The sequence below is a fragment of the Lissotriton vulgaris genome, chromosome 1_1, assembly GCF_964263255.1.
Source record: "Lissotriton vulgaris chromosome 1_1, aLisVul1.2, whole genome shotgun sequence".
Lineage (NCBI taxonomy): Eukaryota > Metazoa > Chordata > Amphibia > Caudata > Salamandridae > Lissotriton > Lissotriton vulgaris.
In genome coordinates, this window is record NC_141685.1 from 1,695,542,962 (window position 1) to 1,695,556,257 (window position 13,296).

Below are 13,296 nucleotides of genomic sequence, written 5' to 3' on the forward strand. Positions count from 1 at the left end.
GAAAGAAGCAATGCACAGGGAAAGAAGAGTTCTATTCAGTGTCAGCGAAAATTCCTTTTGTTTAGTTCTCATCCCCAAAATCCCTCCTTGGATGTTGACTGCCAGGAAGATAAAAAGTAAATCATTTTTTTGTTCTAAATTTGTGCCAATCTTTCATATTTGCGTGCTGCGTCGTACCATGTTTTTTTCTCAGCAAGGCATTAAATTAAAGTGCTGCAGCTAGACTAGCACAATTTCTCCACTCTCCCAGGCTCCCAATAAAAGGGGGCTCTCTTCCTGTTTACAACTGTGTTTGACGAAAGCTCCATTTGTGCTGCATGGCGTGCTGCTTTTCAGCTAGAAAGAGTGACCTGCAATGCTTCAGTGGCGGCCCCTCCTGCAGCTTTCGTCGCTGCTTCGTGAACTCCACTTCCCCACCGATCCTACCCGGCCTCTTTATCAAGGGTTGTCAGACTATGCTTGTTAACCAAATCTCAGTATGTCCTAGATGTTGGTGTAAGTATTGTTATCTATAGACACGCAAAGGTAACAGCTGCATGCTGGCTGAGCTGTGTGGATGTATGTCAAAGCCGACACCCATAGTATGATAAGACAAAGTCCTGGTATAGCGTGTCAATATTATGAATGGTTGCCAGGCAACTCGGTGTTGCCCCAGTGGCTTACACTGATGCCGTAGGAGTAGGTCACTTCGTAATTACAAGTGCCCATTGAATACAGACTTCCAACCTTGGTTTCATGTTGTTTTACGCGCCTCTGGAGTGTGGATACTTAGATGTGATGTACAGTGCCCCATTTGAAAGAATTGGTGACCCTCCGCAGTGCAAAACAAGCAACCACCGTTTTGGAATACAAAAGGAGGTTGAGATGTGGAGCGTATGAGTGGGACAGCAAGCTACACATCCAATCAGTGCAACCAAGCTGCATTACTACAGACAATGAAAGCATGGCAAGATATACTCTAAAATTAGTGTTACTAGAATTTTCAGAGTGGGCGTGCTCCCATCATAACATAGCATACATTTTTATTGATCATTGTCAGGTGTATGCCTGCACTTTATTCAGTGTCTCATATTTAAACTGTGCTTATTGTTGGGCTGCTGTCCTCCATATGTCTGTAAATTATTAAGATATGCTGATTATGGGACTGGCCTGTGTTTGTTTTTTTTATTATCTTACATGTGTAACTGTTTAAGATGTGCTGATTGCGCAGCTCATTGGAGTTTATTTTTTATTAGGGTCTCTTGTAATCTCCTAAAGATACGCATCTGTAGTTCATTGCTTTAGAACATCTTGCTCTTTCGTGATGTGTGTGTTTCGTACCTTGTGCAGGACCACTCTGTACTTCTCTGTATCACTGTAACTTTAGTATAGGCACACATTCAGCATCACACTGCAAATGACTGCTGGACTGAACAAAGCCATCATTTTGACGTCCTGTGGCACACATCCTCATGCTCATAGCCAATAGGTCTCGCCTTTGGGACCTTATAAGTCTATGACCATGCAACAGTTAATGCTGTTGCAGTAAGGATATTGTGCTGCATAACCAGTTTTTCTATTTTGCCACTATTTTATCTACTTCGGACCATTGCCATTATAAATTACAATCACTTTTATTTAAGTATTAATTATTTAAAAAAATTAAAAGCCATTGTTATTTGTAATATCAATACATGTAAGTCACGTCAATACAAAACATGTGGCATTACAAATGCTAAAAGTGTCACATTTGCTAAAGTTAAAAGTATTGGCATTGTAAATCACAAAACATAAATGTCATTTACAAAACCAATAGCTCCAACTTTCCTACTGCGAGACCTATTGGCAACGCCAGTGCTTGTTTTCATTGAAACTACTTCAGCTTTGAAGTGATGTCATGCAGCTGGTAAATTTGGATGTGTATGTAGATTGCAATAATCTCTCCTTTAAAGACCAGGCACATTTTTGTACTTGAATAGAATATTCTAGGTCTGCCTCTTAGTGACAACAAAGTGCTGTCTGACAAAGACAAAATTGCAGTTGAGAAGCCACATTGACTCTCAGTTTTACATCTGCGCAATCTAAAGCATTTGGAAACATAAACAGTTAATCCATCCCAATGTGTTTCAGTTTCTCAAAGTTAGTTGAGCTTACGGAATTACTGTATCTAATTTGAGACTAAGAAATATCCATCTTTCTTCAGCCTGTAAAATGGCTTAGTTAACTAGTCAATTTCAGAAGTTTGTGTCCAATCCTAATGTCATTAAAACATAATTTCTTTCTGTAGTGTATGAAAAAGATTAGAAAATATGTTTTAGTAATTACACCAGATATTTTCAGTGCTTAAAAGACAAATTGTTGGAGCAGCCTGCCCCTGAGAGACATAGGCTACTGTATGTGTATTAATCGTTTGCGTGTCACACACAGCTATCTCAGCTAAAGGATGAAATTTATGTGAAAACATATATGCGTTGTCGAAAGAAAGAAGACATGGAAGAGAACATTATTTTAAGGCAACAGCTGATTAAAAGAAAGAAAAGATACCATGGTAGAGCTAATACGAAGGTGCTTTAGAGAAAGGAAAATCAAGAGATCAGCAATGTAACAAGATATGGGTTTAAAATAAAATTATGAAAAAGAACACTTAAGGAGTCTGTGTTTGTCTAAAGAAAGCAAAACAGATATCTAGTTAGAGTTTCATTAATGTATAGTTGTAGCAAGAAAGGCTTGGAGCAAAAGGCATTTTTATGTGTTAAACGTTTATTAATAACGTGCATATTAAATGAAAACCATTACACATAAAACTAACACATTGAAACAACATATATATTGAGCTATTTTATGTCAAGTCAGCAGAATATTGTAGTATCCCGATCCTGCATATATTTTTTAAAGTTGCCAGATTCCAATAGTAGAACAAGTTCACTTCAGGGTTCTAGTTCAACACATTACCAAACAGCAGACAAATTATTGATTACAATAAAAGGAATTACTAGTTCATCACAGTGCCATGCATAACATGGCCTTCTGCATATCAATTCTGTATTGTGTTCATTTTCTATTGATATATGTCGTTGTTCCTGTAGGTTCTGTGCGGTTAAGAGTGCCAGTAACTCCAGGGTTTTTGTACTTGCTCTTACCAGATGGCAGATACATTATTGGTTACAATAAAATAACTAACTCAGTAACAAGATTTTTGTTTATCAAGGTACTAGTCATAACATGGTCTTATATTCATCAATTCTGCATTGTGTGCATTATTTAGTGATAGATGTCTGTTCCAGAGGGTCCTGTGCCTGTGCATGAAAGGGTGCCAGTAACTGCATGTTTTTTTTTTACTTGCTGTCACCATTATGGGCCTTTACTTTTGTCTGAAATAGCTGTACAAATCTGACGACACATATGTTCAAACGGGTATGAACTGGGCTGAAGCCATTGGTGAGTGCTGTCATAGTGACTCAAACAAAATGTATGTTGCCAATGACCACTTCTAAGATATTTCCACTTTTGAGTTGGAGATATTCTCTACACAGCATTGTGGATGTTATCCCTTGCTGGAAAACTGGTGTCTTGTTTAACCTATGTAACAGAATAGTAATGTTTATTGATACATTGCAAATACTTATTTCTTGTTTACGCCAGTCACAACTGAGAGACTTAAGCACATTATTTGTTATTCCAGATCCATGAGGAAGAAAGTGAAAGAAATGAACTATTGGACCCTGAAATAATTGAGGTATTTCGCAGTTGTGTTAGAAAGTCTATTCATATATGTGTGAACATGTTAACAAGGTCTCAGAAAAGTGAAATGAGTACCCTAAATTAGGTGTACAATAGTTCAGCTTTGGGACACGTTTTGTAGCATAATGGAGTATCGAGAGTAGTAAAATATGACAACTGTAGAATTTGATTTGTCCAACTCCTTGCCAAAAAGAAGATGAAAGTTAAAGTTAAATGTGTGCTTTCATTTTTATATCAATTATTGTTTTCACTGAGTAAAGTCCATTGCATGAATCCATTTTCAGTTAAGGTACTAAAATAACTTTACTCTAAAGTGGGTCTATAGTCTATTAGGTAAATGCAAGATTTCAATAAAAAAGCTTACTCATTTATTTTTCATTCCAGAATGATGATAATGATGCTTCACGTGACGATTTTATTGAGTCCGAACCTTTTGAGGAAATAACTAGTAGTGTTACGCAGGTACGGTGTGTGATGTTCTGATATTTTCTACAATTTTAAGAGATTGCCACAAAGATAGCCTAATATGAAATAATTTGCAGCTAATTTTGTGACTGTTGATCCAACTGACTTTAACCATCTAGGTGTCTTAAAAGAGCTTTTTTGTTGTTTCCATTTTATGAGCCCAGTGGGAGCCTGTGGGACTGACATTGCTCCGATTTGTGGAGCTCTCTTCCATAGCAGATCAAGATTCTTACAAATGTGGGAACATCTACACATATCTATTATTTATAAAGCACATTATAGTACCAGTGATGCCAATATGTAACATATTACTTTTTAAAAGCAGCAATTGGCTATCATGAGTGAAAGTAGAGTTCAAAAGGTGCCACCTCTGGAACCCAGGGATTTGTTTCCAATCCTGACTTTGCACTTAGGTTTAATTTGTGTAATTTTGGGGAAATTGCTTGATTTCCATATTCCTGAATTTGTAAAAATGTGAACTATAATTTTGTATTTTAAATATGTAATTTCCCTCTTTGATGTATGAATCCTATCTTGTTCCCAACATACCCATAGTGCACAGCACTCCTTTGATTTCCTTGATAGGTTTGGTTTATATAAATACAAATACAAAAATACCGGTTCATGGAGGGCGACAAGAAGAACTGCAAACCTTGGAAATTGAGGCAGTATGAATATGTTTATGTTAAACTTTGTAATTCCAGGTTGATGAAAGTGAAATGGAAAAGGAATATTTGATTGTGCCAAAAACCGTTGCAGACATTTGTGCCAGTGTGCCACAGGTACTGTCTACAGCTCTGGTTATATGTTCTTATTCAATGTAATTAAATTATTTAGAAATATTTGTTTTTACTAAATAAGCACGTAGCTTGGCTTTCAAGAGTTTATTAACATATGAAGTCTGTCATTTGTGGTTCCAAAGACATTGCGGAAAATACATTTTTCTTTTTTGCGTAAAAATGATCGCTGAACATCTTAATGCGATTTAAGCCTGCTCGGCTTTTCCAGAAATTAGAATTTTTGTCTTTGGTTTTTTTCTTTCTTGAAGAGTCACAAGAAAAGTGTTGTTTGTTGAACTCTTGTTTAACAAAGCATGCATAGATGATTATTTAAAAGGTTTTCTGTAGTCATGTGTGTTAATTGCAGTTGTCAAGTGTTTACTTAAATCTGTTGTTTGATTAAAAATGAAAAACATGTTGAAGTTGAGTAACCTTAAAATGTTGTTATTCTAGGTGAATGTACATGGATTTGAGAGAGAAGAATTGCTTAAGTCTGTGACAGTTGTTGAAATTTGCAGTAATGTGCCACAGGTATGACATTTAAATATGATCTTGTTTTATGGTATTCATTTGCAGTGAACCTGACAAATGGTAAATGTAGAGTGATGTAGTGGATGTTGTGATGTAGCGCTTGAAGCATTTTCAGATAGTACAATTATACACCTTGGAAACATATTTATAGAAAGTGTGTTTCCTATATCATTGAACATAAAATACACAGATGTTTCATTGTTTCTAATATGCGAGATCCTGAATAGGCAGCAGCGATAGAAATTGTCCATCATGATTATGGGAAGATTTTAAAACATTCCAAGCCTCTTAAAAGATGTTTCCCAGAAATAATGATTTAGCCTAGTAAGCGTCCAGCTTAAGAATACTAATAAAAGTACGACCATGATATCGCAACTGCAATGGAATCACCATTACAACACAGCAACATTACTGTTAACAATAGAATGCATAAATTTGAAACTCATTCCACCACTGTGGGACCAACCCCCCCGCCACCCTCCCCAAGTATAGAACAATGGCTCTTCTAGCCACCATCATTGCCACATTGCAGAACAGGAGCTGGTATATGTTAAACATCTGTTCCCCCCAGATTGCCAACATCACCAGCTGCAGGGTGAGAGTAAGGGTGCATCCCAGCACCAAAGAGATCCTCCTTCGCACTGCCTTCCACTACTCCTTCAGCTACAGGCATTCCCACAGTGTATGGAGCAGGATCTACCTCTGCCCACATGCCCTCTGACTGCGATCAGTATCCGCCCTCCCCATCAGATATAGGTAGGACCTTGTGTAGGAAGCCCTGTGAAGCAGCTTCAACTGCACCAGCTGAAAGTCCGCTGTGATAGCTACTTCCCGTTGGTACCTCCAGGCCTCTTCCCAAGCGTTATCCTTCATCGTTCCAAGGTCGTCTTCACACTTACTGCGTAGGGTGGTCAATGAGGGCTGAGTATGCGTCACAAGCGAGGCATAGTTTTGAGACACAGCAAAAGGACCCAACATCCTCCACTCTAGAGGTGCCTCGTTTACCACATCCCGAAGAAGTTCCCACGGTATATGATTGATCTGCTGGTAGCAGAGATAGTCTCCCCCGCCCAGTTCATATTAGGCTTGAAGTTCTGTGAGTGGGATCATCCCCCTACCCCAGGTGACCCCTATCTTGGATATACCCAATGCCAAATCTCAGTGGGGTCTCCAGCTCCACTCGTCCTTTCCAACCCTTGGCCAGAGTCGGCTTCTGCCAATCTCCAATCACTTGGGCAGCCGGGTCTGGCAGAGAAGCCCATCTGCCCACCCCATAGAACCAGCCAAGGTAACTCCCTCCCCCCTGGATCCAGAGCCCTCCTGTCCGCATACACAGCTGGTTGCTGCTGCGGCGCATACACCAAATCATTGATGATGTGCCTTTGGGAAGCCCAATAATATAACTTCAGATTTGGGAGAGCCCCGCCTAAATCCTCTGGCTTCCTCGTCAATACAACAAGGCAATCCTTTGTGGGTCCTCATCCCAAAGCAATTGCTGTCTGGGGCCCTAAATGGTGAATTCTGCAAGACATACAAAATCTTCGGAGGAAAATCATCCCTATCGGAGATGGGAGTTTCCACCAATGTGACAATGACCCCCTATAGTCTTGCAGGATACACTTCAGGTTTTCCAGAAAAAAAGACATCCAGTTACTTGGGGCCAGATGTAGGTGGCAAAATACCGAGCACTAACGCTGAAATTCGCAGAATTTCAGCATTTGCAACCAGTATTTGGCTGCGAGCAATGTAGGTGAGTTTAAACCTACTAGCAAAATAAGGAATCGCAAAATTGTGATTCCTTAATTTGCTCTTGCATTTAATGAATCGCTAATTGCGATTCCTTAAATACAATGTAAGTAGCACAAAAGAAAGTGCACTTTAGCCTTAAGGAATTTCCTTTAAAAAAGCACTTTTTTGCTTTTTTTAACCCCTTCATGAGACACAGTTGCGCTGTGCTCATGACGAGCTGAGCTCGTCATAACGGCCGCGGACGGCCCACGCGCGGCTAATTCCCCGCGTGTGTGAGGGTTCTATTGTTGTGGGCGGAGTCCTGACGAGCTCAGCTCGTCATGAGCATAGCTCCACTGTGCATCATGACGAGCTGAGCTCATCAGGAGCACTGCGGCGCCGCGCCCGCCTCCTCCCCCCCCCTTCCCCCCCAGCACCGCGGGGGAATTAGCCCCACGTGGAAGGGGTTAAAACACAAATGATGCCCTTAGGGCATGTATGTGCACCACATGTGCACACATGCACATTTCAGGGGTGCAACAAGGTGTCCTTTTGACACCCTGGCACCCTTGAAATAGCTCCCGCTATTTGCGATTCTTTAATAGCGAATCGCAAATAGTGAATATCTTCCCATTCATTCCTATGGGCCTCCTAGCCCTTAGGAATGAATGGGTAGGTATTCCTTATTAACGAATATCAATTTGCGATTCGTAATAAAGGAATATTAAGGAATCAGTAATTTTTTAGCGATTCCTAACTACATTCAATTTTAGCGAATTGGTAAAATTCGCTATTAATAACTCATACATTTGAATTTACCTACATCTAGCCCTTAGTGACGTATATGCCCAAGTATTTAAATCCTGTCCTCTCCCATCACACTGGACTATCCCCACTCCAAATGGTAACCTCTCCGACAGTGGGAATTCTATAGACTTGTTTCATTTGGTGCATATCCCGGCATATGTACGGAACACATCGAGGATGGCCAGCACATCTGGTACTGAGCACTTCGGGTCTGCTAAGTACAAGAGGGCATCATTTGCATAAAGACTATGTCCTCCCAGTCTGGCTCCCACTTCAGGCCTCAGACCTGCGCGTCTCTCCGAAGCTAGATTGCCAGGTGATCAATGGCAAATATAAACAAGAGAGGCAAGAAGGGACAACCTTGTCTGGTGCCCATCACCATCCAAAATTCTCTCGCCCTGTTAACTCAAACCCAGGCCAACAGATCACAATACAGTGCCAGATCAAATGCAGGAACTTAGGGCTGTAAGAAGTTGGCTCTTTTCTATAGTATACCAAACAGAGGTATGCTGTGTAAAGAGTCTAGCTATCCCTTATGAGTGGACAGGGGCTTGCTCTAGCAATCCCAAGCTTTCTATCTAGGGTAGTGTGGTCAAGCAGCCTTGGGCTTATCAGAGAGGAGTGTTAGACATTTGTTGCACTCACAGAGTCAATAAATGGTACACAAGTTTCTGGGTTAAGAATAAGGGTTCCCCAGGGTGAAGGATGCACTCTTGTTACACCCCCCGCAGCACTAGGACAGCCGGGTGCAGAGTGCTGAGATCCAATGTTATCCAACGGGGGGATAGGTGGCCTCTGGTTGGTGGCTGCTTACGAGCAGGCCACAAGGTTGTGGGAGCAAAGCTCCTGGGGTTTAGCTCAGGGTGAAGGGGTATTCGGTTTAGCACACAAAGTGCACCCGCAGAGGCTCAGGGCGGCTGGGTGCAGGGTGCTGTTTTTTACGTCGGGTGCCCTGTTGTCTTCAATTGCGATTTTCGGTCTTGGTTTTCAGCTGCAGGCTCGGTCCAGGAAGATTTCTGGGAGGAACCAACAGCTGGGGAGGTAAGTTGGAGGGCCCGGGGACATAGGTGCACCTCAGGTTCTATTCTCCAGGGCGTAGGTCGGCTGGATGCATGGGTGTCTTTTGATGTCTGATTTCACCTTACCGGGCCACTCGGTTGGGGGGGTCTCCGTGCAGAGGCTGCAGGCGACCTCGTGGGGGGGGGGGGGGGGGGCGGGGGGGGTTCCTGTAGAGGTCAACCCACGGTGGACTCAGAATCTGGAGTCCTAGGGGAGCTCGCTGGGACCGGTGGCCCACTCGAACTTGGGCCATAAGCGACGGGTGCAGTGGTGGTTCCAGGCATCCTTTTTCTTTGTCCTCAGCAGGCTCAGAGTCTGTCTTGGGCGTTTTCTTTTGAACAGAGCTGATGTTCACAGAAGTTCCGGTCTTTGTTGGAGGCAATCAGTCCTCCCAGGGTTCTGGAGGCCACTGGCTGCAGGACAGGGCGGTATTTGGCGCAGAATCACTGGAAACTGCAGACGGGCCGGTAAGGCTGGGGCCAAGTCAGTTGTTCTCTGCAGTCTCCTCTGCTGGGCGTCTTCTTATGTCCTTTTTCTTCGTAGGTTGCCGGAATCTGTCTTTTTGGTTCAGGGCTGTCCCTAAATACTGTATATAGGGGGCATATTAGGGTTCTCGAGGTCAGTAGCCAATGGGCTACTGACCTTAGGGTGACTACACCCATGATGTGCTCACCCCACGTGGGGGAGTGAGCACAATCTCAAATCCTGATTGGGGAGTGCCTGCCTTCTGCAAGATGGTGGGCACTGAAGAGTTGGCTTCACCTCGTCTCCCCCACCTGAGGGGTGGGGTTGGCAGAGGTTGGCACACCTTCTGGGCCGGCTAATTTTTCCCGCCTGTCTTCCTGCCATAAAGGAGGGGAAACAGGAAGGGCGTCTGCTCCTGATAGCAGAAGAGGCTGGGGGTTGCATTACAAAGGCTGCAAGGCCTTTGAAGCTCCCCTGCCACAGATGGCTCTTCCTGGCCTGGGGGAGGTGGGAACACCTCCACCCAGGAAAGGCTTGTTTCTGGGCTCGGGAGCGAAGGCTCCCACTTTAGGGGTCCAGAAACATGTCTCAGGGATTGCAGTATGGTGTGAGGCAGTCAGGGAACCCACCAGAGACACGTCATTTTTCAGGAGTCATCACTAAGATGCCCTCTGAGTGTATTTATCATTAAATCCTATGCTGACATCAGTGTGGGTTTAATGTGCTGAGAAGTTTGATACCAGACTTCTCAGTTTTTAGTGTAGCCAATATGGTGCTGTGGAGGTCTTAGCTGGTTCAACAGAACCAGTCAGCCAGCACACTGAAGGACTAGTAGGTTTCAGGGGGTAGCTCTAAGGTAGGTTTCAAGGGGATATCTCTAAGGTACCATCTCAGTGCAGGTATTAATAAATTCATCACTGGAATCAGTATGGGGTTAATATTGTGAGGGGTCGGATACCAAGCACCATATGTTTCAGTAAAGCCATTATCTAGCTGGGTAACTCGTTGTGACCATTGCATGCCTTAAGATGTCTTCCCTGTTCACTTGCAATATCTAGTAATAGAACTTGACATCACATGGGCATATCTCCCCATGCAGATATGTCCTCACATACACTATAAGGGACCATGGCATAGGGCTCAATGGCCTTCTGTAGGGGTGACTTACTTATATTAACTGCTGTGACTTTTGCATAGCACAGAGGAGTGTGCCATGTCATGATTTCATTTCATGGTTTGCACCATGTCATGCAGCCTACAATGGAAGTTTGTGTGGAATTTGTGTGTGAGTCTCTTAGGGTTGCATAAGATATGCTACAGCCCTTAGGGAACCTCTTTGGTACCTCTGCCGTTGTTACAATTAGATATCACCTTGTTTTAAGGAAAGAACACTGGCTCTGAGGTCTGGTTGGCAGACCTCAGTGCACTATCCGAGTCGAAAACCAGCATCCAGTTGCTATAATGGGGGCAAATTGTGGCAAGACAATTAGAACACAAATCCAGCTTCCTACAACTCCCCTATGCCCCAGCCCCTCCCTTTAGCCAACAGCCCAGAAGACTCAGCTGCAACATGTGAGAGTCTTCCTAGTCTGTCGTGCTAGGAAGAGATTTAGGAAACAGGCTGCAGTGTTGCAGAGCATACTCTGCCTTGTATTCTCTTGTCCAGGTCACTTCCCCAGGGCAACTGACCTATTGCATGGGTTTAATATGCTGAGAAGTTTGATATCAAACTTCTCAGTCTTCAGTGTAGCCATCATGGTGCTGTGGAGTTCGTAATAACAACCTCCCAGTACCACATGCTCTTAATGGCATCACTGCACCTACAGTGCCCAGGAATGACCCTGGGTATTGTAGGAGCACAGGGCTCATGCACATGTGCCCACACCACTGGCATAGTGCACCCAGCTAGAGGGGTGACTGATGCATGCCAGGGCAGTGTGTTTGTGGGCATGGCACACAGGGATGTGTCATCAAAGAGGAGGAAGGTACCCCTATAAACTTAACAGGGAGGGGGTATATGTAAAACCAAAAGGACGTAAGCCCTGTTACACCAAGTTACATAAGAGATAAACTTTTGAATGCAGTAGATATTCCCAATGGGTATCTACACAGAGTATACTATAGCAGTCTAAATATCATTTTACAAAAAAAGAGAATATTCTAATAGTTTTCCTGGGTATCACAGTACGTTACGAAAAGCACATCTAAGAAAGATATTATTTAAAAAAGAATTTTTATTCATGTATATTTACAATCTAAAAGAACTTTTAAAGCATGTCTCTTTTTAGTGAGACAATTGTGATATGTTAAAAACAGTCGACGCAGTGTTTCGGTGTACAGTAGATAATTTCCACCTTCATCAGGACAAAATAATTCTTTTATTAAAATCTAAGTATAAAGATAAAAACAATACATTTAGAGGCCTAGCATATACTGTGAACCCTAATGATAGACTTGTAAACATTATCTCTTCAGATTGCCTGTACATTTCAAAACTTTTGTATAAAACCAATTGAATTGACGATTTATCAAATATTTGCTCATTATTAATTACTGGGAATGTGCACATGCGGACAGGCTCAAATAGTCCTCATATCTTTTAACTACTTGCACTTCTTGAACTTTTGACTAGGTCTATACTATCATCTGTTAAATAGGAAAATTCATCCATACCTTATTATTTTGCTTGGGTTATGTGCCATCAATTTCACAAAGACTAGTTTAACACAACCTAGTGTGGAGTCTCTTTTGTAGTGTGCCTGGTGTGTTGCCTGTGTGTTTGGTCTGCGCAGATGCTTTACACAATTCCTTCGAGTTTGGCTTACCCACTCCGCACCACGCTACCCTGTTTCTAACAGCGAGGAACAGGAAGATTGTTCATAAACTGCCCCACATTGATGAGGTTCTCCCCTAGCTTTGACCTATACACGCCCCACTCAGGTGATCCGCAAATACTTGTCCTATGTCGTCTGGAGTCTCCACCCTGGAGCCCTGTTGGGCCGCCAAGCATTGCACCCTTCTCTGACTCTTCCTTCCGGGCTAGCATTATATGCTTCCCAATCTATCCTGCTGGAAAACACAGTCCCCACATTCTCGCTAAAATAGTGGTCTGTGGCCTGTTGAATCAGTGCCCGTGTAGTGTCAGCTGTCGGCTCCCAAGGGCCTCGCCTCCAATCCCTCACAGGTCCGGGCAATATGGTCTGTAGCTTTGTCACCTGGGGAACATGTTCTAATATCCCGTATACAAATAGTACATGTTCCCAAAGGTCCCCACCATATTATGCGGCACCAGAAGGCAGTAAGGTCTAGACATGGACCACAAAGGAGTCTTTGAGTCCAGTCGAGTTTCCTCCCTATGGTTGGCAAAAGCCAATTCAAGTCTCCTCGGAGCATTAAGTTAAGGTAGCCCCCCACCAGAAACTGGGCATCCTGAGTATGTGTTAACCATTATCCGAGCTTCACCAGTGGAAAGTGAAATTGCCAATTCCATGCCAATCCTACTAACCTCCACAGTGGCATAGCACCCCTAGAGGTCCACCCAAGTACGGGACACTTGCAGTGGCAGTGACCTGCGTACCAGCACACCCACTCCCCTCGGACCCCTCGAGAAGCCAGCAAGAGCCAGAAGCCTGTACCACCACCTGTTCCGGAATCCACAATAATTCCCCACCGAATGCGTCTCCTGCATCAGAGCGACATTGGGATCATGTCTGGCCAGATACCTAAGCACTATTCCCCTTTT

The 13,296-nt window shown here is 43.1% G+C and overlaps 1 protein-coding gene across 1 annotated transcript in view; it reads left to right on the forward strand.

Moving 5' to 3' along the window:
* TASOR2 (transcription activation suppressor family member 2) overlaps positions 1 to 13,296 on the forward strand; it is a 911,282-nt gene that overhangs the window by 408,367 nt on the left and 489,619 nt on the right. The window contains exons 18-21 of the mRNA XM_086918936.1: positions 3,662 to 3,715; positions 4,105 to 4,182; positions 4,890 to 4,967; positions 5,418 to 5,495. Coding sequence (XP_086775062.1) covers positions 3,662 to 3,715; positions 4,105 to 4,182; positions 4,890 to 4,967; positions 5,418 to 5,495 — 288 coding nt within the window. The remainder of the gene's footprint in view (positions 1 to 3,661; positions 3,716 to 4,104; positions 4,183 to 4,889; positions 4,968 to 5,417; positions 5,496 to 13,296) is intronic.